Source organism: Heterodontus francisci, chromosome 17 (assembly GCF_036365525.1).
Source record: "Heterodontus francisci isolate sHetFra1 chromosome 17, sHetFra1.hap1, whole genome shotgun sequence".
NCBI classification, from domain to species: Eukaryota; Metazoa; Chordata; class Chondrichthyes; order Heterodontiformes; family Heterodontidae; genus Heterodontus; species Heterodontus francisci.
In genome coordinates this window covers 36,547,653-36,573,808 of record NC_090387.1, presented here as the reverse complement: position 1 = coordinate 36,573,808, position 26,156 = coordinate 36,547,653, and the positions used below count along the sequence as shown (strand labels likewise).

Sequence of the window (26,156 nt, the reverse complement as noted above, 5' to 3'; positions counted from 1 at the left end):
GAGAAACCACATGAACCGGTAGATACTTTTATTAATGACCAGTAGAGGCTAGTTGAAGGATGTGAATATGGAGACCTAAAAGCAGAATTAATACGACACCACACTGTAGTTTTTTTTTATTCGTTCATGGGATGTGGGCGTCATTGACAAGGACAGCATTTACTGCCCATCCCTAATTGGCCTTGAGAAGGTGGTGGTGAGCCGCCGCCTTGACTTGCTGCAGTCCGTGTGGGGTAGATGCAGCCACAGTGCAGTTCGGAAGGGAATTCCAGGATTTTGACCCAGAGACAGTGAATGAATGGTGATATAGTTCCAAGTCAGGATGGTGTGTGACTTGGAGGGGAACTTGCAGGTGGTGGTGTTCTCAAGCATCTGTTGCCCTTATCCTTCAAGGTGGTAGAGGTCGCAGGTTTTGAAGGTGCTGTCTAAGGAGCCTTAGTCTGATGTTGCAGTGCATCTTGTAGATGGTACACACTGCTGCCACTGTGCGTCAGTGATGGAGGGAGTGAATGTTTGTGGATGGGGTGCCAATCAAGCGGGCTGCTTTGTCCTGGATGGTGTTGAGCTTTGAGTGTTGTTGGAGCTGCACCCATCCAGGCAAGTGGAGAGGATTCCATCACACTCCTGACTGTGCCCTGTAGATGGTGGACAGGCTTTGGGGAGTCAGGAGGTGAGTTACTCGCCGCAGGATTCCTAGCCTCTGACCTGCTCTTGTAGCCATGCTATTTATGTGGCTATTCCAGTTCAGTTTCTGGTCCATGGTAACCCCCAGGATGTTGATCGTGGGGGATTCAGCGATTGTAATGCTATTGAATGTCAAGGGGAGATGGTTAGATTCTCTTTTGTTTGAGATAGCCATTGCCTGGCACTTATAGTATACAAGGCTACGGGCCAAGTGCTGGAAAATGGGATTAGAATGGATAGGTGCTTGATGGCTGTCACAGACATGATGGGCCAAAGGGCCTGTTTCTGTGCTGTATAACTCTGACTCTTGTGTGGCACGAATATTACTTGCCACCTTTCAGTCCAAGCCTGGATGTTGTCCAGGTCTTGCTGCATTTCTACACGGACTGCTTCAGTATCTGAGGAGTCGCGAATGGTGCTGAACATTGTGCAATCATCAGCGAACATCCCCACTTCTGACCTTCTGATTGAAGGAAGGTCATTGATGAAGCAGCTGAAGATGTTTGCGCCTAGGGCACTACCTTGAAGAACTTATGCAGTGATGGCCTGAAGCTGAGATGATTGACCTCCAACAACCACAACCATCTTGCTTTGCGTGAGGTAGGACTCCATTGACTTCAGTTTTGCTCGGGCTCCATAGTGCCATACTTGGTCAAATTCTGCCTTGATGTCAAGGGCAGTCACTCTCAACTCACCTCTTGTGTCCATGTTTGAACCAAGGCTGTAACGAGGTCAGGAGTGAGTGGCCCTGGCGGAACCCAAACTGTGCGTCACTGAGCAGGTTATTGCTGAGCTAGTGCCCCTTGATAACACTTATGACAACACCTTCCTTCAATTTACTGATAATCGCGAGTAGCCTGATGGGGTGGTAATTGGCCGGGTTGGATTTGTCCTGCTTTTTGTGTACAGGACACACCTGGGCAATTTTCCACATTGCTGGGTAGATGCCAGTGTTGTAGTTGTACTGGTACAGCTTGGCTAGGGGCGCAGCAAGTTCTGGATCACAGGTCTTCAGTACTTTTGCCGGAATGTTGCCAGGGCCCATAGCTTTTGCAGTATCTAGTGCCTTCAGTCGTTACTTGATATCACATGGAGTGAGTCAACTTGGCTGACGACTGTCATCTGTGATGCTGGGGACTTCAGGAAGAGGCCGAGATGGATTATCCACTCGGCATTTCTGGCTGAAGATGGATGCAGATGCTTCAGCCTTATCTTTTGCGCTGAGGTGCTGGCCTCCCCCCATCGTCAAGGGTGGGGATATTTGTGGAGCCATCTCCTCCAGTTAGTTGTTTAATTGTCCACCACCATTCACGACTGGATGTGGCAGGACTAGAAAGCTTAGATCTGATCCGTTGGTTGCGGGATCGTTTAGCTCTGTCTATTTACATGCTGCTTACACTGTTTGGCATGCAAGTAGTCCTGAATTGTGGCTTCACCAGGTTGATGCCTCATTTTGAGATATGCCTGGTGCTACTCCTGGCATGCCCTCCTGCACTCTTCATTGAACCAGGGTTGATCCCCTGGCTTGACGGTGGTAAATGGTAATCAGCAGGACGTTTCTTTGCCCATGTTTGACCTGCTGCCATGAGAGTCGATGTTGAGGACTCCCAGGGCAACTGCCTCCTGACTGTACACCACTGTGCCGTCACCTCTGGTGCGCCTGCCCTGCCGCTGGGATAGGACATACCCGGGGATGCTGATGGGACATTGTCTGTAAGGTATGATTCCGAGAATATGACTGTCAGGCATTAGACTTTTAATTCCAGATGTTATTAATTGAATTCAGATTCCACCTTCTGCCATGGTGGGATTTGAACCCATGTCCCCAGAGCAAATTCTCTGGGTCTCTGGGCTACTAGTCCAGTGACAAGATCACTACATCACCTCCGGTATTGCTGATTAATCCCTATCGGATTTATTGCAGCTTAAAGAGGACCTCACCCTAGACAAAGTGATATAGCTGGTGAGATAAGCAGAGGTCTGTAAGCAAAGCAAAGCAATCCTCAGAGGTGAAGAAAAGCCTTGGTTCAGGAAACCTCCAGCGACCATACAGTTCCTTAAGCACAGGACTGTAAAAGAAGCACCAGAAAAGAAGGTACTCTTGGTGGGGGCACAGGGGAAGTGCAAGACTCATGAAACCCTGTGAGCGCTGGGGCGCCAAAAAGACCCACAAGTGCCAACAGTGTCCTGCAAACGAAGCAGAATGCTTTCACTGCAAGAAAGTTGCCATTTTGGGAAGATGTGCCAAAGTAAAACCTCTCCTTTCATAGGTTCTAAAGGAAAAGTCTACACGCATAGAGCTATTAATGAAGTTGAACAATCTCCATCAGAAGAGAAATGAAAAAACTTCCTTGGTGAGATCAGTGATCCTAATCATGCATTCTAGACTACAGATATATATGTCAATGGACATATCACCAACTTTAAACAAGACACTGGAGCAAGTGGAACAGTGTTATCAGGCAACGAACTGTGGTTATCAGTGCATTGCCTGCAACCAAAAGAAAACTCCGTTACGTGATCCAGGAGAGATTGAACTGAAAGTCAAGGGAAAGCTACAGGCAACACTCCAGCACAAGGGAAAATAGCTACTGGAAACACTGTATGTTCTACAGAATAAAGAATTTTCTCTTTTAAGTAGGAGAGCTTGTATAGACCTATCAGGAAAGTAGAAGAAGTTAAGCAGCAAGAATCCAGGAGTCACTTCCAAAAAGACTTTCTGAAATTATTTACTGGTCTAGGAAGACTTAAGACCAAATATAGTATTACTTTAGATTAGATTAGATTAGATTAGATTAGAGATACAGCACTGAAACAGGCCCTTCGGCCCACCGAGTCTGTGCCGAACATCAAACACCCATTTATACTAATCCTTCACTAATCCCATATTCCTACCAAATATCCCCACCTTGTCCCTATATTTCCCTACCACCTACCTATACTAGTGACAATTTATAATGGCCAATTTACCTATTAACCTGCAAATCTTTTGGCTTGTGGGAGGAAACCGGAGCACCCGGAGAAAACCCATGCAGACACAGGGAGAACTTGCAAACTCCACACAGGCAGTACCCGGAATCGAACGCGGGTCCCTGGAGCTGTGAGGCTGCGGTGCTAACCACTGCGCCACTGTGCCGCCCTTTGTGAAAAGGTGCATTGTCCAGAGCTACTGTTGACCATCCTACACAACACGATGTTAACTTCATTAATGAGATTGAGCCATATTCTCAGTTCACTGCATGACAATGGCTGACCAGCTCAATAAAGCTCCAAGAAATTAGTCATGGTCAGATGCAAGATGAGGAATACATCCATATCCGCCAATATTGTACACAAGGTTGACACAACAGCGTCTCAGTGGTATGGTGATGAAAGTCATCTTTGAGTGCAGAAAGCACTTTACTATTGTGGATAATTTACTTGTATATGATGAGAGGCTGGTGATTCTGGTCTTGCTCAGGACAGATATCTTGGAAAAAATACGCCAGGGCCACATGAAATGCAGAGCACGGGCTCAGTTGTCCATGTGGTGGCCGGGACTATTGAGAGATATTGAAGAAATGATTTCTAATTGCCAGGTATGTGCAGTGCACAGACCAGAGAAGGAACTCCTTATCTCAACTCAGTTTCCAACCAGACCATGTGAATGTCTGGGGATGGATCTATTCATGTTTAATGGGAAATCCTACCTGATTGTCATTGATGATTTTTCCAGGTGGATCAAAGTCAAACGTTTGTACACAACAACTACGGAGACAGTCATTTGAGCTTTAACAGTGATCTTTGCAACACATGGCATTCCTGAACAGCTCGTTTCCGATAATGGTCCGCAATTTACAAACGACTACTTTCAACACTTTGCAGAAAACTGTGGATTTGCCATCTTGCAAGTTCCCCTAGATATCCTCAATCTAATGGTGAAGCTGAAAGAGGAGTCAGAACTATCAAACCACTGTTAAAGAAGAATGAAGATTTTCAAACAGCAATCCTAAACTACCGATCTGCTCCGTTACTGTGTGGATTAGCATCATCAGAACTGTTGACGAGAAGGAAACTTGGAACATAACTTCCCATCCTACCCCAAAAAATTACTTTCAGGGCTAGAAGTCCAGGATTATCAGAGTTCAAGACACAGAAAAGTCCTATCGAAAACAACAAGCTTATAACTATAACAGGAGATATCGTACCAGGAACCGATCCTAGTTGATGGAAGGAGAAAAGGTATGGGTACAAGACCAAGGCAGAGAGGAGTAATCATCCAGAGAGATGATAATTAACCGAGATCCTATTTAGTACATGCTTCAGAAGGTACTATAAGAAACGGGAGAAATCTTTCTTCTATTCACCGAAGACGTCAATCAGTCATACATTTGGATGAGCCAGATGTTGAACCTGTAATTTAGAAAGCACTAGAAACTACAAACCTCAATGAAGGCCATCCAAGTCAAGAAACCAGAGTTCAGAGAAAGACTACTGATCTTCCTGTCTGCCAACAGCATGAGTTGTGAAGCCTCCCGATAGATTGAATCTGTGATGTCAGAGACTTGGGGGGGAGTTGGGGTAGTATGTAAAATAAAAAATCAATGTACAAAAAAAAAATATGAATCAAGGCTTGGGAAGAAAGATGTAGTATAAGCATTTGAAAGGGTTAATGTCTGAGACAGTATGAATAATACCTCCCACTCTGATGATGTAAGAGATCACATGAGAGAAAGACGAAGGAGAAGCAGCATGGCATCAGTGGAATTAGACATAATTATGTAAAGCTGTATATAGTTCCCTAATATGGAATAAACTAGTTATTGTTAAAACTTACTAAGTAATCTCTCCTAACTATACTTACCAAACATACAACAATCTTGAATCATGATTTTATCATAATGACAGGAATATATCTGTTAATGCCGTTACTAATCAGGAAACTACATAGAGCAGACAAATATAGGTATTGCATTTCTTATCTCTCACAGCAGCTCAATTATTGGTTGCAAAATGGATCTACCAAATCACATTTTAAGTCATAAGAATTTTTATAACATCTGTCAAATATGTTCAGGTGTGAATTTGGCAAATTTAGATTATCAGTATTACTGTAATGACAACTGAAATTCAATTTCTGTGTCTTGCTTTGCATCCTTTGTGTTATGTATTTCTGGTTTTGAACAAAATACAGCATTTCACCTTTCCGTGAATGGTAAGTGCATTGCTGCAACTACAGTAAATCATGAACACATTTCGCTTAAGTTAAGAAATAATTTAATGACTTTCAAAAGGGAATTGGATAAGCTCCTGAAAGGAAAAAATATTTGCAAGGCTACAGGCTGGGGAGCAGGACGAGCTAAATGGTTTTTGCAGAAAGCAGGCATGAGGTTGACGGCCCAAATGACCACCTTCTAGAGTCATGGAGAGATACAGCACCAAAACAGGCCCTTTGGCCCACCGAGTCCACGCCAACTATCAACCGCACATTTATACTAATCCTACATTAATCCCATTTTCCCTGTCACATCCCCACCTTTTACCCTCAATTCTCCTACCACATACTTACACTAGAGGCAAATTTTTTTTTTTACTATGGCCTATTTACCTATCAACGCACAAGTCTTTCGCATGTGGGAGGAAACCGGAGTACCCGGAGGAAACCCACGCGGTCGCAGAGAGAACTTGCAAACTCCGCACAGGCCGTACCCAGAACCGAACCCGGGTCGCTGGAGCTGTGACGCTGCGGTACTAACCACTGCGCCACTGTGCCGCCCTTCTGTGCTGTAACCATCCTATGATTCTATGATAGATGCCCAGCAGAAACTGTGCAAATCCAAGCTAAGTAACTCCTCATTTGCTGTGTCCAAGGTGTTGGTAGTGAGGTGTTGATGATCAATATTTTGAACTTAAATATTCAAAGCAAGCTTAATCGAAATTAGTTCTAAAATGTGAAGGTTCTGTTATAATATATGTATGACTGTGTTATCCAGACAGAGAAAGCTGAATTTTCCCAGGTATCGCACACCCAGCTTGTGTGCAGTTGAAGAAATTTAGCCTTTTGAGGTTAATTTTCCATAACTTTGGTAAAGCTAAAAAGTTGCCATACAAGTCTGTTAGCACCTAAACACATGTAATGATTTTCTCTGTTTTATAATCCTAATCTGGCACTTGAAAATGCAATGATATCATCAAATTTACATAACCGCTTAATTGATAGCTTCAATTGGAAAGTTAGCACAAGCACAGGTGCAAAGTGCTCTGACTTCCTTCATTGCTATAATTTATATGATCAGGCTCTACTGAAAAACATATTTTTATGAAAATAATGTTTTCATGAAAATAGTCTTAAACTCAATTTATGTGGCTCGCCAGTAGTCGTGATCAATTTGTTAGCTGAGGAAATTTGACATTGAACCAAGAAAATCTCTCGATCACTTTTTTTTCTTTGTAATTTATCAAAGGAATTTCTTTTGTTTAAAGGTTCCGTTGATGAAATGGAGAAAGGCGAGGAGAATCTAACTGATGACAACAATATGTCTGAAAGAGAAGCAGTAGCTTCAAACCATGATGAATCAGCAGACTGTGATACATCAAGTTCTTTTTATAGTGAAGGTAATTTGATGCTACAATTATCAATTTCATCTCATTTCTTAAAAGTTAGGCTTTTGGGACCACAAAAGTACCAACTTGTAATCCAAGATCCTGCAATACTTCATATCGCTCTGCTGCATATAGTGTCAGAAAATAAGTTATAAATGTTTCTAAGTTTTAGCCAATTGATCTTTCAACTGCTTTCCCCGCTGTTGGAGACTGAACCTTTATGCTGTCCGGTTAATTATACCTACAACTGCCCCCTCGGACTCGGCCAGTGGATCAGAAATCACAGCTCCCTCCACATTTCCCTCCAGAATGTCTGTTTAGTTGTGAACGTGCTTATTTGTTACAATTAAACAGTGTATGAATGCTGAGTGTGCGTAGAATGTATTTATGGGCAGTGCATAATCTATTTTGTTTGTATTATATATTGATAACAGAAAACTAATGGACTGTAAAGCTGTGAAATAGTTAAATATAATTTGGACTGCAAACATTGTAAATGTAAAATATTGGCACAGACTATACTTAAACATGTATCTACAGCTTAACAGCATCATTTAGCTGACAAACAGCGAATGGATGTGTTTTTGTCTTTCTGGTCAAATTTCCTTGGTGGCTGTACATTTTCAGCTTGATTTCTCATACCATGATTTAGTAGTTTATCAATGCATTGATTGTAATTAATCATACCTTTTCATATTGTCTATAAAGCAGTTTGATGTTTTGAACATAAACTCTTCAGGGGTCTGATCTGTCACATTTACAGTAACAATTGAAAGTTTCTAAATTGAATTTGGTGTTCCTAGCATTTGCTGTTTTCATCTCCAAATCACAACATTATGATTGGATGCCTGCTGAAGAAGGTCGCAAAAAATGGGTATTCAAATATTCATTTTATTTCTAAACCATTTTTAAACTACCAACCACTGTAATGGTGGTTTTAACGTTACTTTTTATTTACTCTGAAATAGTTACTGTTTATAAGGAACATATCTGAACATAAATTTGTGTTGTAGAGAAGGTTTGAGCTGAATTGATTTGTGAATGTCTAGTATCCTATGGAATGTGATAGTGGTTATATGACCACAGATATTGTTCAGTGGTGATGAACATTTTGACAATGTGCAGATTTGTGAAAGGCTGAAAAATTCAAGAGTTATTTGAGGAAATTATATTGATAAAGGAAATTGGATATTGTGCATCTCCTTTAGGGAAGGAAACCTGTTGTCCTTACCTGGTCTGGCTTGTACATGACTCTAGTCTCTCACCAATATGATTGACTGACTCTTAACAGCCCTCTGAAATGGCCTAGCAACCCACTCAGTTCAAATAACTACAAGAAATAAGATTTTGTTTTAAAGGATGTACCATAATTTCTGTGACTTAGGCATTGAATTTGAACACAACAAAGGCAAACCCTGCCCCGTTGAGCCTCCAAAGTTCTCCTCACTAAAATCTGGGGACAGGTGCCAAATTTGGAAGAACTGACCGAGAAATCAAACAGACTGACATTGTCATACTCTCAAACTCCTGCCTATCACTCAATGTCCTAGACTCCTCCATTACAATTCCTGGGTATATCATGCCCCACCATCAGACAGACCCACCAGAAGTGGGGCAACTGTCATATAAAGTTGGCTTGGAGTCCTCAACATTGACTTTGCACCACATAAAGTCTCTCTGGCTTCAGGTCAAACATCGGCAAGGAAACCTCTTGCTGATTACCATGTATTTCCCTCCTTCAGCTCATAAATCCATAGTCCTCCATGTTAAACATCACCTTGGAAGAAGTATTGACGATAACAATGGCACAAAATTGGATAAGGGACAAAAAGCAGAGTCAGACTGAATGATTTTTTAGACTGGAGGGAAGTGTGCAGAGGTATTCCCAAGGGGACAATATTGGCACCACTAATCTTTCTACATTTTTTTTTATTTTTATTTTTATTTAGAGATACAGCACTGAAACAGGCCCTTCGGCCCACTGAGTCTGTGCCGACCATCAACCACCCATTTATACTAATCCTACACTAAGCCCATATTCCTACCACATCCCCACCTGTCCCTATATTATCCCTACCACCTACCTATACTAGGGGCAATTTATAATGGCCAATTTACCTATCAACCTGCAAGTCTTTGGCTGTGGGAGGAAACCGGAGCACCCGACGAAAACCCACACAGACACAGGGAGAACTTGCAAACTCCACACAGGCAATACCCAGAATTGAACCCGGGTCGCTGGAGCTGTGAGGCTGCGGTGCTAACCACTGCGCCACTGTGCCGCCCATATCTTCATAACCTAGACTTGGGTATACAGGGCATAATTGTTATTTGTGTTTAATCATATGCAGATGGAGGATGTTAATTAGGGTCTGATTTGAGTATATATAAGGGGACACTTAATGAAACTTGGTTTGAGTGAGGAGCTACATGTTTGCAGTTTTTCTCCTTAGTAAAATAAATGCAAGACTGAGTAATGATTGGCTCCAGCATAATCCTTCAACAATAAGCTTTCTGGAGTATAACATGGTAGCAGAGGATGGTTGCCTAAAGATGAAGGTTGGAAACTAAGAAAAATAAAAATCAGGTAGAAAACTAAATTCCCAGTGGCTATTGTGGAAAATGGCAGAAGGCAAGTGTAAATTGTCAACCCTCCAATGTTCTGAGTCAGAACCATATGACCAGTGGAAGAATGAAGTGGATATGTAGACACAGGTTATGTCCCTACCAAAAAGGAAACAAGGTATGGCCTTGGTGTTGTCACTTCGTACCAAAAGTAAATTCAGAAGTAAGGTGTTTTGTGAACTGAATGCTCATCAGTTCAATACTGCTGAAGGTTTGGATCTTCTGTTAGAATTCTTGGATGAGATTTACAAGAAAGAATATCTTTTACATGTCTGTGAGGCATGGTCAGATTTTGATAGATTTCAGAAAACAGATGGTTATTCAATGGAGGAATATATCATGGAGTTTAACAGATTGTATAGAAGATTGAGAAAATTCAATTTGGAGATTCTTGGTTCAGTGCTAGCATTTAAATTGCTAGATTGTGCTCGGGTGTCACATATAGACAGGCTCCTGGTTCTAATTGGAGTTCGGTTCTCAGGAAACAACTCCCTGTTGCATCAGATGTCTGCTGCCTTAAAAAAGATTCTGGGAAAACAGCCATTTCGTGCAGCCTTGGTAGAAAAAAGGGACATTCTGCAGTGACACAAAGAATGGAGGACTCTATGTTTGCCGGATTTCAAAATGGACCAGGCACTAGTACAATGAAAAAGTTAAAAACAAGACGAATGAGGATGAAAGCACTTTTAGTAGGACTGGCTATTACAGCAGAAGACCTAATTGGAACAGAAATAATGGGCAATGAATCCCAGGAATGCCCAAGGAACAGCTAATAGCCCTTTGGGTGTGACTCGAAGTATTATTATGCAATGATCTATCCAAAGCAGAGAGACGGGGTCATCGAAAAGACACATGACACAGACAATTATGATGCAAAAGAGGAAGATAATAATGAATCTGAACAAATTGTACTCGTCACAAGGAGTTTTAGTCCTGTGATGAATGCATTAAGTCACAGATTCATTCAATGTGCTGTGTTAGATAGTGCTTTCACGTCGGCTTTATGTGGAGCAGGTTGGTTAAAATGTTATCTGGCTTCATTCAGTCATGAGGATTGATGCAAGGTTAAGGCATATAAAAGTACTACTTGCTTTAGATTTGGTGCTAAGCACATTTGAGTCACTAAAGAGAATTGTAATTCCATGTAAAATAGCTGGAATAAGCCACCTTTATCAGTACTGATGTATATAGTGAGATACCTTTACTGTTGGGTAAACCTTCTATGAAAAGGCACAAATGAAACTTAATATGGAGCATGATGAGACAACTGTTTTTGGAACGTCAGCAGAATTCCTGTTTACCCACTCAGGATATTATTGCATCCCCTGAACAAAACCTGATGTTTCTAATCAGAATATTAGAGAAGTATTAATGGCATCAGGTGATAAGAATCAGAGGAAAAAAAGCAAATTGTCTTAAAGTTGCACAATTTGCTCACCCTTGTCAAAGATTAAAAACCCTACCAAAGGATGCAGGTGTGATTGATGAGTATACAAGGGTCATAGAAGGGATTAGTGATGAGTGTGAAATCTGTAAAATTATCAGAGGACGCAGTCACGTCCTATTGTCAGCCTTCCATTGGCACATGACTTTAACAAAGTAGTTGCCATGGATTTAAAGGTATGGGACAAAGACGGAAATATTTTCATTCTACATTTTATAGACCTGGCAACCAGATTTAGTCTTTCTATAATAATACATAGTAAGGACAAAAGGGTGATCAAAGATAAAATCATGGAGAAGTGGATAGGGTCTGAACTTGGAGCACCAGCTAAGTTGCTGACTGATAATGGAGGGGAACTTGCCAATGGCATTTCAGAGACGTGTGAAAACATGAACGTTATGGTCATGAATACAACAGCTGAAAGTCCTTTCAGCAATGGGTTCTGTGAAAGGAATCACGCAGCAATCAATGAAATGCAGCATAAGATCTTGGCCGAGCAACCAAACTGAAAGTTGACTAATGCCCTGGCATGGGCCGTTCATACAGAAAATTCACTTCAGATGATTGGAGTGTATAGGCCCTATCAATTGTTCTATGGGCGAAATCCTAAATTGCCTTCTGTGCTGTTCAACAATCCTCCTGCTCTAGAAGCTACTACACTTAGTTCCTTTTTTTTTCAATACATGTGAATGCTTTATATGCAGGGAGATGGGCTTTCATCAAGTCTAATGTCTCAGAGAAAATTCAGAGAGCTCTGAGGCATCGTATAGGGACATCTGAGACAGAATTTATTTCAGGAGATTTAATGTATTATGAAAGAGATGGTCATAGGGAATGGAAAGACCCTCGTAATACACGTGATGGTAAGACAGTAGTTATCAAACATGGAAATCAAACTGTTCAGGTTCATTCCTCACGATTAATCAGGATTGATTACAAAATCTCAGAAGCTGGGCAGCTAATAGAAGGAAACGAGGCACATTGTACCTCAATTGTTCATATGTTTTGTGATGAAGAGTCTGAGGAACAGAATACAGTAGATCAAGGGTTGGATAGCAGTAATGTGAGCGATCACAACATGCAGGACAGAGCTATCACATCCAAAGGCCAATTGCCCCAGTAGGTACTTGGGTGACGTATATTTCAGAGGGGTCTAGGGAGTTGAGGAATGCGACAAATGTGGGATGTGCAGGAAAATCTACTGGCAAATTTTAAATATAGGTTGAATGTTCAGGATGATGGCCAAGAAACGAAGTCCATGGACTGGCAGAATGGGGTGAAAAGTAGATGGTAAGAAAGCGTAGTGCAAGTTCTAATAGTGGGTCAGGAAGTGACTCATGCGTCAGGCAATGGTCACGTACTGGAGAAGGAGCCTTCGATAGTGTGCGAGGGAGGTCTTGCAGTAGTAGTCCCGAAAGACATCAAAGTGCTCGTGGAAGCCGTAGTTTGAAAAGATGACAGAATGAAATGAAGTCAAAGGAACAGTCTCAACAGAAGTAGAAGCAGAAGTCCTCATGACTCTGAAGTTTTAGTGGCTGCCAATAAACTTGAGGATAAAACAGAAGCAAAACATAAGGAATTAGAGAGTTGGTGAAAGTTTGATGTTTATTCTGAGGTCCCAGGTAAGGGACAGCCAGCCATGTCACATAGATGGATTTGTACTGAAAAGGGGACTTAGAAGGCTAAAGCGAGGCTCGGTGCGAGGGGTTTTGAAGAGTGACTGAGTGATACTGATGTTAGAGTGGACTCTCCCACAGCTGAAAATGTAATCTTGAAAATCCTTTTAGCTCTTTCGGCCACATATTCATGGGAGTGTAGATTAATTGACATAAAAGCTGCGTTTCTGCAGGGTAATAATTTTCAGAGACAAGTATTTTTGAAACTGCCTAAAGAGGCAGCAGCTGTAGAAGGAAAACTATGGAAACTAAACCAAATGCGTCTGTGGCTTTCATGATGCTTGCAGGGTGTGGTATTTCTTGGTGAGATCTGTTTTGTCGAAAATTGCTTGTGTTCAACTAAAAGCTGATCCCGCTATGTTTTATTGGTATCATAAAGGCAAACTTTCAGGCATCCTCATGATGCATATTGATGATTTCTTATGGGGTGGTCCTCAGAATTTGGGAAATGCAATATTAATAATATTGGAGTCAAATTTAAGATTGGGAGTCAGGTCTGTGGGAATTTTAAATATATTGTTTTAGATATTAAGCACAGTAGCTCTGGAATAACTTAAAATCAACAATCCTATTTAGAGAGTGTTACTCCCATCCCAGTTAATCATGCTAGGTCATTACAGAAAGATGATGATATAATCTGAAGAAGAGACAAAGCAGTTGCAAAGCTTGATTGGTCAATTAAACTGGTTGTGCACTCAGAAGAGACTTGATGCTAGTTTTAATGCGTTGGAGTTAAGTACTACAATGAAACACCCAAAAGTTGAGAATGTATTAGGGGCAAATAAAACATTAAAAAATTTAATCTGGAGCAATGCATACTTAAGTTCCTCTCTTTAGGGTGACCCAAAGAGTATGAAACTAGGTATTTTTAGTGATGTTTCACATGCTAATCTTGCTGATGGGTGTTCGAGTGCAGCTGATTTTATCATCTTTTTGATGGGTGAAAATGGGAAACGTTGTGCTGTAGCTTGGAAAGCAAAGAAAATAAGGGTTGTTAAAAAGTACTTTGGCTGCAGAAACACTGGCTCTTGTGGAGGCAGTGGATATGGGTTTCTATTTGTCAAATATTTTAGGTGAGATTCTGTACAAGGGGCTTACTGAAGGTAAAATACCCATCGAATGTGTTGTAGATAATCGTTCCTTGTGGGATAATGTACACTGTACAAAAAGTGTGGGTTTTGGGGAGGGTGGTGCGGTTGCAGGGGTCAGTACCATAGGACACAGGTTTAAAGTAATTGGCAAAATAACCCAAGGTATTGTGTGGAAAATAATTACGCAGTGAGCAATGATGGGAGGGAATGCATTGCTTGAAAGGGTCGTGGATTCAATAATAACTTTCAAAAGGGAATTGGATAAATACTTGAAGGAGAAAACTTTACAGGGATATAGGGAAAGTGCAAATGAGTGGGAGTAGTTAGATAGCTCTTTGCAAGAGCTGGTATGTGCATGATGGGCTAAATGGCTGCTTCCTGTGCTGCATCATTCTATGATTCTAAGATGTATTTGTCTGTGGGAGTATTGGCTGGCGTGACCACTGCACAGTCCTTACGGAGACTATGTTCCGTCTTCACAATGAGGTTACCTCTGTTGTGTCGTATGGCGCTACCGCTGTCATAAGTGGGATAAATTAACAATAGATTTAGCAGCTCAAAGCTGGACATCTGTGAAGCGTTGTGTGTCATCAGCAACAGAATTGTATTCTATCACAAACTGTAACCTCATCGCATGGCATATCCTCACTACTCTTATCACCATCGATCTAGTTCACCAACTCTGGTTTAGTGAGGAGTGTAGAAGAACATAGCAGGAACAGCACCACACATACCTGAAAATCAGTGCCAACCTGAAGAAGCTACAGCACAGGGCTACATGCATGCCAAATGGCAGAAGCGACATGCTATGGCTAAGCGATCCTGTAACCAATGGATCAGGTCAAAGCTCTACAGTCCTGCTACATCCAACCATGAATGGCGTGGACAATTAAACAACCAATGGCAGGAGGAGACTTCATGTACATCCCCGTCCTCAGTGATGGTGGAGCCAGCATGTGAGTGCAAAAGATCAGGCTGAAGTATCGCAACTATCTTTAGTCAGATGTACCGAGTGGATAAGCCTCCTGAGGTTCCCATCATCGCAGATGCCAGATGATAATTAGAAACAGTTGAGCGCATTGAGTACCTCGGAGGCTGTAGTGCTGAGGACCTGTGCTCTACAGCTAACCGTATCTCTGGTCAAGCTTTCCATTACAGCTACAGCACTAGCATCTACCTGACAAAGTCTGGTTGTTGGAGACCATTTCAGTCCCTGGGACATTGCTGCAGGTGTTTCTCAGGCAAGTGTCCTAGGCCCAACAATCTCCCTCATCAATGACCTTCCATCGATCATAAGTTCCAAAGTGGAACTGTTTGGAACTGAACACAGCAACCATATTCATTCACAACTTGTAGGTAATGGACGAGACCCTGCCCGCATGCACAAGATCTGAACAACATCCAGGTTTGGACTGCTGCTGAAATCCTCATCCATACATTTCTTATCTGTAACCTTTGCTATTCCAGTGCACTGCTGACTGGTGTCCCATCATTCCACCCCACCCCGTACTTCATAAACTTGACCTCATTGTCACAAAAGCTTTGTTTTTTTATTGAAAGCTAAGAATTCTGTGTACTTTTTTAAAAACTTGAGAAAAAGGATTTTTCTCTGTGAATGTTGAATGCTGAAACTTGGTGTTGAAACTGAGTACATAGACTGCGAGGCACCAGTTCCAAACAACTGCCCGGAGAGAGAGAAAAAGACCCCTGGAGAGGAAAAGACCCAGGAAAAGAGGAGTTGCTACTCTCTGTGGAGAAAGGCTCCTTTGCTGAGAGGAAGCCCTGCATTTTAAAAGGTAGCAGATTCCTATTGCCTCCAGTCTCTGAAAAATCTCTGCCTCAGGAATGATTTCTGTTGTCTCTTATGTTTTGGGAGACCCTGAAAGCTCAAGAAAACTTCAATTGCTCGACTGCTATTTCAAAACCCAAGTAGACCTGTTGCTACACCCTATTTTGAAAGATCTGTGTGACGCCTGCTGCAGACGAAGTGCCTTGAATGCCTACCCATCACAGTCTGTTCATCAACCTCGCCTGGAGAGACTTCAAGTAGCATCCGATTATCAACTCTGGGACACCTCATCGACCTGGAACTATCCTACCAGAATGTTACAACCCTGTTATTTTATTCCTGGGAAACAGTTCAAATCCAAAACATCCTTTTAAAACCGGTAGACCGTTTTTTAAAATGTATTTGTGTGCGCATAACGGTTAGGAAGAATAAGAAGTTTGAAAAGAATCCTTTCACATAGTTATCTCGTTATTGTTTAAGACTTAATCCATTAATAGTTAATTTTGTTGTTGTTTAAAGAAACCTGGTTTGGTGTGTTTTATTCTGGGGGACAAATAGTTTTTAATTTGGCTATTTTCTTGTAGGTGGGAAACTTTACTAATATGCTATGACCTGTGGAGTAATGGGACTGAATTAACAGTGCATTGCTGCTGCCTTGGTCATAACATCATGCAAAACTCTGCTATCCGTATCCTAACTCGCGCCAAGTCCTGGTCACCCATCACCAACCTTAACACGAAGCTTTGAAGCTATGCAGCAGCAAGGTACCGTGCAGGCTTTGTTCCATGTTAATTAATGTACACGTGTGGTCGTGCAAAAAATTTAAAGGGACTGTGCACTGAAAAGACTGGCCACGCACAACAGATAAATTTTAAAGGGAACATTGCCCATCACCCCTGTGTTCACTGACCTACATTGGCTCCCTGTTCAGCGAAACCTTGATTTAAAAAATTCTCAACTTTGTTTTCAAATTCCTCCATTGCCTCACCCCACCCAATCTCTAACCTCCTCCAGCCCTAGAATCTTCAGAGGTATATGTGCTGCTCCAATTCAGGCCTCTTGGGCATCCCCGATTTTAATTGCTCCACCATTGACCCTGCCAAGGCCCTAAGTTCTGGAATTCCCTTCCTAAACCTCTCTGCCTCTCTTTCCTCAATACACTCCTTAAAACCGACTTCTTTGACCAACTTTTTAGTCAGGTTTCCTAATGTCCCCTTATATAGCTTGGTGTCATATTTTCTTTGAAAATACTCTTGCGAAATCCCTTGGGGGTTTTATTACATTAAAGGCGCTATATAATTGCAAGTTGTTGTCAATAACAGACAAGTAATATTTGCTCCAAGGAATTACCATGCAATGACCATTCCAAATAGAGAGAATTTAATAACCTCCCCAAGACATTCAGTGGCATTACCTTCGCTGAATCCCTCCCCATCAACATCCTGTAGGTTGTCATTCACTAGAAACTTCAATGGACTAGCCACATAAATGCCATGACTAATAGAGTAGCTCAGAGCCTGCTGAGTGGCACACTACCTGACTTCCCATAGCCTATCCACCCTGTACAAGGCACAAGTAAGGAGTGTGATGGAATAATCTCCACGCCTGGATGGATGCAGCTGAAGTGACACTCAATCTCAAAACCATCCAAGACAATGCAGTCTCAATTGTTCAGCACCCCATCCACCCACCTTAAACATCCATCGCTGATGCACCTTTGGCTGCAGTGTGTCCTATCTACTGGATACAATGCAGCAACTTGCTAAGGCTTCTTTGGCAACACCTCCACCTAGAAGGACAAGGGCAATGCACTGGTATAGCGCCACCTCTAAGTCAAACACTGTCCCAACTTGGGCTTGCATCACAGGCCCTTCACTGTTGCTGGATCAAAATCCTCGAATTCTCTGCCTAACATCACCTTCACCATTTGGACTGCAGCAGTTTAAGAAGGTGGCACACCACCACCTTGTCTGGAGAAACTAGAGATGGACAATAATTGCTGGTCTTGCTAGTGATGTCCAGATCCCAAGAATTATTTTCAATGTTGTATTTTCAAAAGGCATTGATGAGTTACAGTTTAGGTGGCTTGATGATATTGGAGGGAATGTGCAGCAGGGTTAAGAAGCTGGTTATAGGATAGAAAACCAAGAGTAGTGGATAATAGATATTTGATCCAGACTCGTGTTTACAAATTGCAAACCTTTTGGAAGGAATGAGAGGACGTGCATCCACTAAATTGTTACATCTTAGAGGAGTTCATGAACAGAGAAGTTGCAGGGTTTAGATAAATAGCATTTTAAAAGTGGGCAAACAATTTGATAAAGCCTTTTTAAAATAAAAATACAGCAACATGGAGTAAAAAAGCAAATAGGCAATATGAAACCTATAAAATTATTGGTTATACCACAGTTAAAGTATTTTGTTTCGAATTCGCACCTTTAGGAAAGATACCAAGGCAATGGAGAGGGTAAAGAAAAGAGTGAGTAAGATAATTAAGGAGATGAGAATTTATTTCTGAGGAGATGCTGAAAAAACTGTGGATCATTAGTCATTAGACTAAAAAAAGGTTAAAAGAAGATTGTTCAGAGATGTTCAAAAGTTTTTATATAATCAGATAATCAATGATTGGAGGGCATGTATTTAAGATCATCACCAAAAGAAAAGAGAGAAGTTGGAATTATTTGTAGAGAGTTTGTTAGGATATCAAATGCCTTTCTAGAACAACAATGACTGTAGAATCCATAATGGCTTTTTAAAGTGAATTAGATAAATTTTTGGTTGGGGAGTGTGTGTTGAGGGATTGGGGGGAGAAAGGGAAGGGAAAATGGGACTGAGTGGATAGCTTTCAGAGAGCCAGCAAAGATGCAGTGGGCTGAATGACTTCCTTCCATATTGTAACATTTTCTAGTTCTAGGTTCCTATTAACCTAAAGCAAGTTTGTATGAATTAGAGTGAGTTGTTTTTCATTTTTAAAGTGCCTTGGAAAAATGGCAGGTGTTAATCTCAAGGCAAAAACAGATATAGGTAACATTAATGGCAGTCCAAAAGATATGCTTTTTAAAGCAAGTTGCTGGTAATATTGATGCAGTTGCTATCAGCCCATAAATGGACCCATCGCTCCCTCCCTGGCGGAGTTGGATCTTTAAACCTCTAACTCATAATGTTTTTATCAGAACTGCTGTCAGAATATATAGAAATTTCTAGATCATTATGTGTGTGTATTAAACAAATGATAATCACTTGATATTCTTGATAAGAAGCTGCCTATTCTGGAATAAGTGTTACTTGTTCACTTTAATTATGTACTTTCCTGTATTTGCTTTTGAAAAATTGTTATGCATGGGTTTTCAAGTGTATAGTTGAGTATTTTAGTCCAGATTTCAAGGTTATTAATTTTTTGACAATTTTAAGCCTTCCTTTTATTTATGCAGGAACTGATTGGAAGAAGGTTTGCTTGAAGTGGCACTTCCTTAATTGCCTTGAAACCTATATTGGATAAATGTCAGACATGAAAATATAGAGATATATGCAACTGGTATGCTATTACCATAAAATCTTGACATTTTGCTTTAAACTGTTGTTAAAAAATACTCTGCTGTATGAACATCAATTAAGCTTTTGGCTCAGAAGATGTGTGACCTTCCTCCATTGTGGCATTGCATAAGAGCTGTGCCCACAGACTAGCTCCCAATTCTTCATTGGGTTTTTTTCCCCTGTTACACAAGTAATGCCCACTTTTGCTCCAGCATTACAAAGAGTTTCTTGACAAAATCTTTTGTGGTGGAAGAAACTAATTCTAACTTATGACATCCTATGTGGCTTTTTTTATGCAATTTGTACAAATCGTTGTCAGCCTTGGTTTCAGCAGGATCATTTCTTACCAGCCTATATCAGGCCTTTAACACAGGTTTTATTGTAAACACGTGTTCTTTTTTAAAAATTATTCTTTCACTGGATGTGGGCTTCGCTGGCTAGACCAGGATTTATTGCCCATCTCTAATTGCCCCTGAGAAGTTGGTGGTGAACAGCTTTCTTGAACTGCTGCAGTCCATGTGTAAACCACAATGCTATTAGGAAAGGAGTTCCAGGATTTTGACAGTTGAAACTTGCAGGTGGTGGTGTTCCCATACATCTGCTGCCCTTATCCTTCTTGGAGGTAGAGGTCGTGGTTTGGAAGGTGCTGTCGAAGGAACCTTGGTGAGTTGCTGCAGTGCATCTTGTAGATAGCACACACTGCTGCCACTGTGTATCAGTGGTGGATGGGGTGCCAATCAAGCGGGCTGCTTTGCATGGTTGGTGTCAAGCTTCTTGAGTGTTGTTGGAGCTGCACTCATCCAGGCAAGTGGATAGTGTTCCATCACACTCCTAACTTGTGCCTTGTAGCTGGTGGACCGGCTTTGGGGAGTCAGGAGGTGAGTTACTTGCCGCAGGATTCCCAGTCCCTAACCTGCTCTTGTAGCCATAATACTTAAATGGCTGGTCACCTGTAGGTGATGTTTCAAGATGGCTCCTGGGCTGGAAGCTCCCTTGCTGTTCAACTCTATCCATGGCCATCTGCTCCCATCCCTAATGTTTTCTCCCCCAATCTGCCCTCTTAAACTGTTTAAATTCCCCTGGCTCTTTAAATCAGTTCATTTTAGCCCTATCTAAAAGTTAACAGCTAGTTTAGTGTATGTTACCTGGGCCCATTGCCCTCCCCCAGCCACACCTGCTCTTTGTTTTCTCAATGAAATTGATCCGGATGAAACTGACGAGAACAGCTGTCGATACTTTAATCTCCGATCCTGCTGTCTTCACAGTCCAGAGTGTCTGCAGCCACGGCATGCGGTAAGTCCATTGAGGTGAAGAAGGAGCTGCGGGACCCGAGAGAAGTCCTGTGAAAAGGTGCCCCGAACACCCAAAACATCCACGAACGGCCCCCCCGGCCGCAACTTCAAAGCGCCCGCGGGAGATGGCTCGGAGAGCATCTGCAGCGCACTGTCGGCAATGCTGCATGCCTTTATTTAAACCACTGCAAAAAAAAACCCTTAGCAAATGTAATCACCTTTAAGTCTGCCAAGTGATGCTTCACCTCCCGAAGGACGTGGATGAGCTTTCCGGACGTCGATGGTGGGCACTGAGGAAATGGCTTATTACCTGCACCAGATTCCACCCCCCCTCCCCCCCCCCCCTTTACCCCCCTTCCACCCCCCTCCCCTTCCCTGCTCCACCCTCTCAGCTCACCCCCTCACAACCCCGTCCCAGCCCGCCCCCCCTCGCACCATCTTCACCCCGCACCCCCTTCCCCTGCACCCCCCCCTCCTCCCTGTACCCCTCCCCCTTGCATCCCCTCCTCCCACCGGCACCATCCTACACCTGTGTAGGGGCCCCAACAACCCCACTGCCTTGTGGGCGTCTCGGGAGAGACCAAGGCTAAGGGAGTAAACCCTAACAGAAAATCCGGAGCGGAACCCCGTAGGCGGTCATGTGTCACCTTTGGCATGTTTCCGGCAGTTCCTGCAGCCATACTGGTGCCAAACGTCGTGTCCTGCACTCCTTTGGACCCCACCAGAAAGGCCGAGAGGGGGGTTTTGACGACTGGGCAACTCTCAACCTCCATAAATTTGCCCAGGCATGCGCCATGGAGAGGTCACTCCATAGTTGCCTCACAGCGACTGAAACAACACGGAAGGCAGCAGTTACGGGTTATAAGTCCAGATAAATTGGCGTAGAAACTGGGCGCCACGGGTTGCCTTTGTCGGTGGGAGAGGTCATTGCACCTCACTGGACAGCTACCGCCCGCCTCAAACCGGGCAGCCCCCGGTCAATAAGGTTCTGTCCCGCCACAGTCTGCCTGCTTCAATGGGTGCTTGGAGCTCAGGGTCATTGCCCGAAAGGTGGACTGATACACCGCACCAAACAACATGAAAAAAGGAAAGAAGGTACCAGCCCTTCGCTTTGCAAGCTGGAACGTCAGAACTATGTGTCCTGGCCTGTCGGAAGACCTTACACAAATCAACGATTCTCGGAAGACCGCCATCATTAACAACGAGCTCAGTAGACTCAATGTGGACATTGCAGCACTTCAGGAGACTCGCCTCCCCGCGAGTGGCTCTCTAGCAGAGCAAGACTACACCTTCTTCTGGCAGGGCAGGGATCCTGAAGAACCAAGACAGCATGGAGTGGGCTTCGCCATCAGAAACTCCTTGCTCAGCATGATAGAGCCTCCCTCAAATGGCTCGGAACGCATACTGTCCATCCGACTGCTCACCACCTCTGGTCCAGTACACCTACTCAGCATCTATGCTCCAACACTCTGTTCCGCACCTGAAGCTAAAGACCAGTTCTATGAACAACTCCATAACATCATTAGCAGCATCCCCAACACCGAACACCTATTCCTGCTGGGGGACTTTAATGCCAGGGTTGGGGCCGACCATGACTCATGGCCCTCCTGCCTTGGGCGCTATGGCGTTGGAAGGATGAATGAGAACGGGCAGAGACTGCTTGAGTTGTGTACCTATCATAACCTCTGCATCACCAACTCGTTCTTTCACACTAAACCCTGTCACCAGGTTTCATGGAGGCACCCAAGATCACGTCGTTGGCACCAGCTAGACCTCATTGTCACAAGGCGAGCCGCCTTAAACAGTGTTCAAATCACACGCAGCTTCCACAGTGCGGACTGCGACACCGACCACTCCCTGGTGTGCAGCAAGGTTAGACTCAGACCAAAGAAGTTGCATCATTCCAAGCAGAAGGGCCACCCGCGCATCAACACGAGCAGAATTTCTCACCCACAGCTGTTACAAAAATTTCTAAATTCACTTGTAACAGCCCTTCAAAACACTCCCACAGGGGATGCTGAGACCAAGTGGGCCCACATCAGAGACGCCATCTATGAGTCAGCTTTGACCACCTACGGCAAAAGTGCGAAGAGAAATGCAGACTGGTTTCAATCTCATAATGAAGAGCTGGAACCTGTCATAGCCGCTAAGCGCATTGCACTTTTGAACTACAAGAAAGCCCCCAGCGATTTAACATCCGCAGCACTTAAAGCAGCCAGAAGTACTGCACAAAGAACAGCTAGGCGTTGCGCAAACGACTACTGGCAACACCTATGCAGTCATATTCAGCTGGCCTCAGACACCGGAAACATCAGAGGAATGTATGATGGCATGAAGAGAGCTCTTGGGCCAACCATCAAGAAGATCACCCCCCTCAAATCTAAATCGGGGGACATAATCACTGACCAACGCAAACAGATGGACCGCTGGGTTGAGCACTACCTAGAACTGTACTCCAGGGAGAATGCTGTCACTGAGACTGCCCTCAATGCAGCCCAGCCTCTACCAGTCATGGATGAGCTGGACATACAGCCACCCAAATCGGAACTCAGTGATGCCATTGATTCCCTAGCCAGCGGAAAAGCCCCTGGGAAGGACAGCATTACCCCTGAAATAATCAAGAGTGCCAAGCCTGCTATACTCTCAGCACTACATGAACTGCTATGCCTGTGCTGGGACGAGGGAGCAGTACCCCAGGACATGCGCGATGCCAACATCATCACCCTCTATAAAAACAAAGGTGACCGCGGTGACTGCAACAACTACCGTGGAATCTCCCTGCTCAGCATAGTGGGGAAAGTCTTTGCTCGAGTCGCTCTGAACAGGCTCCAGAAGCTGGCCGAGCGCGTCTACCCTGAGGCACAGTGTGGCTTTCGTGCAGAGAGATCGACTATTGACATGCTGTTCTCCCTTCGTCAGATACAGGAGAAATGCCGTGAACAGCAGATGCCCCTCTACATTGCTTTCATTGATCTCACCAAAGCCTTTGACCTCGTCAGCAGACGTGGTCTCTTCAGACTACTAGAAAAGATCGGATGTCCACCAAAGCTACTAAGTATCATCACCTCATTCCATGACAATATGAAAGGCACAATTCAACATGGTGGCTCCTCATCAGAGCCCTTTCCTATCCTGAGTGGTGTGAAACAGGGCTGTGTTCTCGCACCCACACTTTTTGGGATTTTCTTCTCCCTGCTGCTTTCACATGCGTTCAAATCCTCTGAAGAAGGAATTTTCCTCCACACAAGATCAGGGGGCAGGTTGTTCAACCTTGCCCGTCTAAGAGCGAAGTCCAAAGTACGGAAAGTCCTCATCAGAGAACTCCTCTTTGCTGACGATGCTGCTTTAACATCTCACACTGAAGAATGCCTGCAGAGTCTCATCGACAGGTTTGCGTCTGCCTGCAATGAATTTGGCCTAACCATCAGCCTCAAGAAAACGAACATCATGGGGCAGGATGTCAGAAATGCTCCATCCATCAATATTGGCGACCACGCTCTGGAAGTGGTTCAAGAGTTCACCTACCTAGGCTCAACTATCACCAGTAACCTGTCTCTAGATGCAGAAATCAACAAGCGCATGGGTAAGGCTTCCACTGCTATGTTCAGACTGGCCAAGAGAGTGTGGGAAAATGGCGCACTGACACGGAACACAAAAGTCCGAGTGTATCAGGCCTGTGTCCTCAGTACCTTGCTCTACGGCAGCGAGGCCTGGACAACGTATGCCAGCCAAGAGCGACGTCTCAATTCATTCCATCTTCGCTGCCTTCGGAGAATACTTGGCATCAGGTGGCAGGACTATATCTCCAACACAGAAGTCCTTGAAGCGGCCAACATCCCCAGCTTATACACCCTACTGAGTCAGCGGCGCTTGAGATGGCTTGGCCATGTGAGCCGCATGGAAGATGGCAGGATCCCCAAAGACACATTGTACAGCGAGCTCGCCACTGGTATCAGACCCACCGGCCGTCCATGTCTCCGTTATAAAGACGTCTGCAAACGCGACATGAAATCGTGTGACATTGATCACAAGTCGTGGGAGTCAGTTGCCAGCATTCGCCAGAGCTGGCGGGCAGCCATAAAGACAGGGCTAAATTGTGGCGAGTCGAAGAGACTTAGTAGTTGGCAGGAAAAAAGACAGAGGCGCAAGGGGAGAGCCAACTGTGCAACAGCCCCAACAAACAAATTTCTCTGCAGCACCTGTGGAAGAGCCTGTTACTCCAGAATTGGCCTTTATAGCCACTCCAGGCGCTGCTTCACAAACCACTGACCACCTCCAGGCGCGTATCCATTGTCTCTCGAGATAAGGAGGCCCAAAGAAGAAGGTCCAGTTCAGTTTCTGGTCAATGGTGACCCCCCCCAGGATGTTGATAGTGGAGGCTTCAGCAATGGTAATGTCATTGAATGTCATGGGGATACGGTTGGATTCTCTCTTGTTGGAGATAGTCATTGCCTAGCACTTGTGTGGCGCGATTGTAAGTTGCCACTTATCAGCCCAAGCCTGAATGTTATCCAGGTCTTCCTGCCTTTCTACACAGACTGCTTCAGTATTTGAGGAGTCGCGAATGGTGCTGAACATTGTTCAATCGTCAGCGAACATCCCTACTTCTGACCTTATGATTGAAGGAAGGTCATTGATGAAGCAGCTGAAGATGGTTGGGCCGAGGACACTACCCTGAGGAATTCCTACAGCAATGTCCTGGGGCTGAGATGATTGGCCTCCAAGAATCACAACCATCTTCCTTTGTGCTAGGTATGACTCCAACCAGTGGAGAGTTTTCCCCCGATTCCCATTGACCTTAGTTCAGCTAGGGCTCCTTGATGCCATACTCGGTCAAACGCTGCCTTGATGTCAAGGGCAGTCACTCTCACCTCACCTCTTGAGTTCAGCTCTTTTGTCCACATTTGGACCACCGCTGTAATGAGGTCAGGAGTTGGGTGGCTCTGGCAGAAACCAAACTGAGCGTCAGTGAGCAGGTTATTGCTGAGTAAGTGCCGCTTGATAGCACTGTCAAAGACACCTTCCATCACTTTGCTGAACAGCGGGAGTAGACTGATGGGGCAGTAATTGGCTACATTGGATTTGTCCTGCTTTTTGTGAACAGGACACACCTGGGCAATTTTCCACATTGCTGAGTAGATGCCAGTGTCGTAGCTGTACTGGAACAGCTTGGCTTGGGGTGCGAGTAGTTCTGGAGCACATGTCTTCAGTATTATTGCCAGAATGTTGTCAGGGCCCATAGCCCTTGCAGTATTCAGTGCCTTCAGCCGTTTCTTGATATCACGTGGAGTGAATCGAATTGGCTGAAGATTGGCATCCGTGATGCTAGGGACCTCGGCAGGAGGCCGAGATGGATCATCCACTCGGCACTTGTGGCTGAAGATGGTTGCAGATGCTTCAGCCTTATCTTTTGCACTGATGTGCTGGGCTCCCCCATCA

General features: G+C 43.8%; 1 protein-coding gene across 7 annotated transcripts in view; it reads left to right on the top strand.

Moving 5' to 3' along the window:
* The window catches only part of zfpm1 (zinc finger protein, FOG family member 1), a 264,761-nt gene that overhangs the window by 84,540 nt on the left and 154,065 nt on the right, over positions 1-26,156 (top strand). For all 7 annotated transcript variants that reach the window (XM_068049279.1, XM_068049282.1, XM_068049284.1 and 4 more), the window contains one exon: positions 7,147-7,278. In XM_068049279.1, coding sequence (XP_067905380.1) covers positions 7,161-7,278 — 118 coding nt within the window. In that variant the 5' untranslated portion in view covers positions 7,147-7,160. The remainder of the gene's footprint in view (positions 1-7,146; positions 7,279-26,156) is intronic.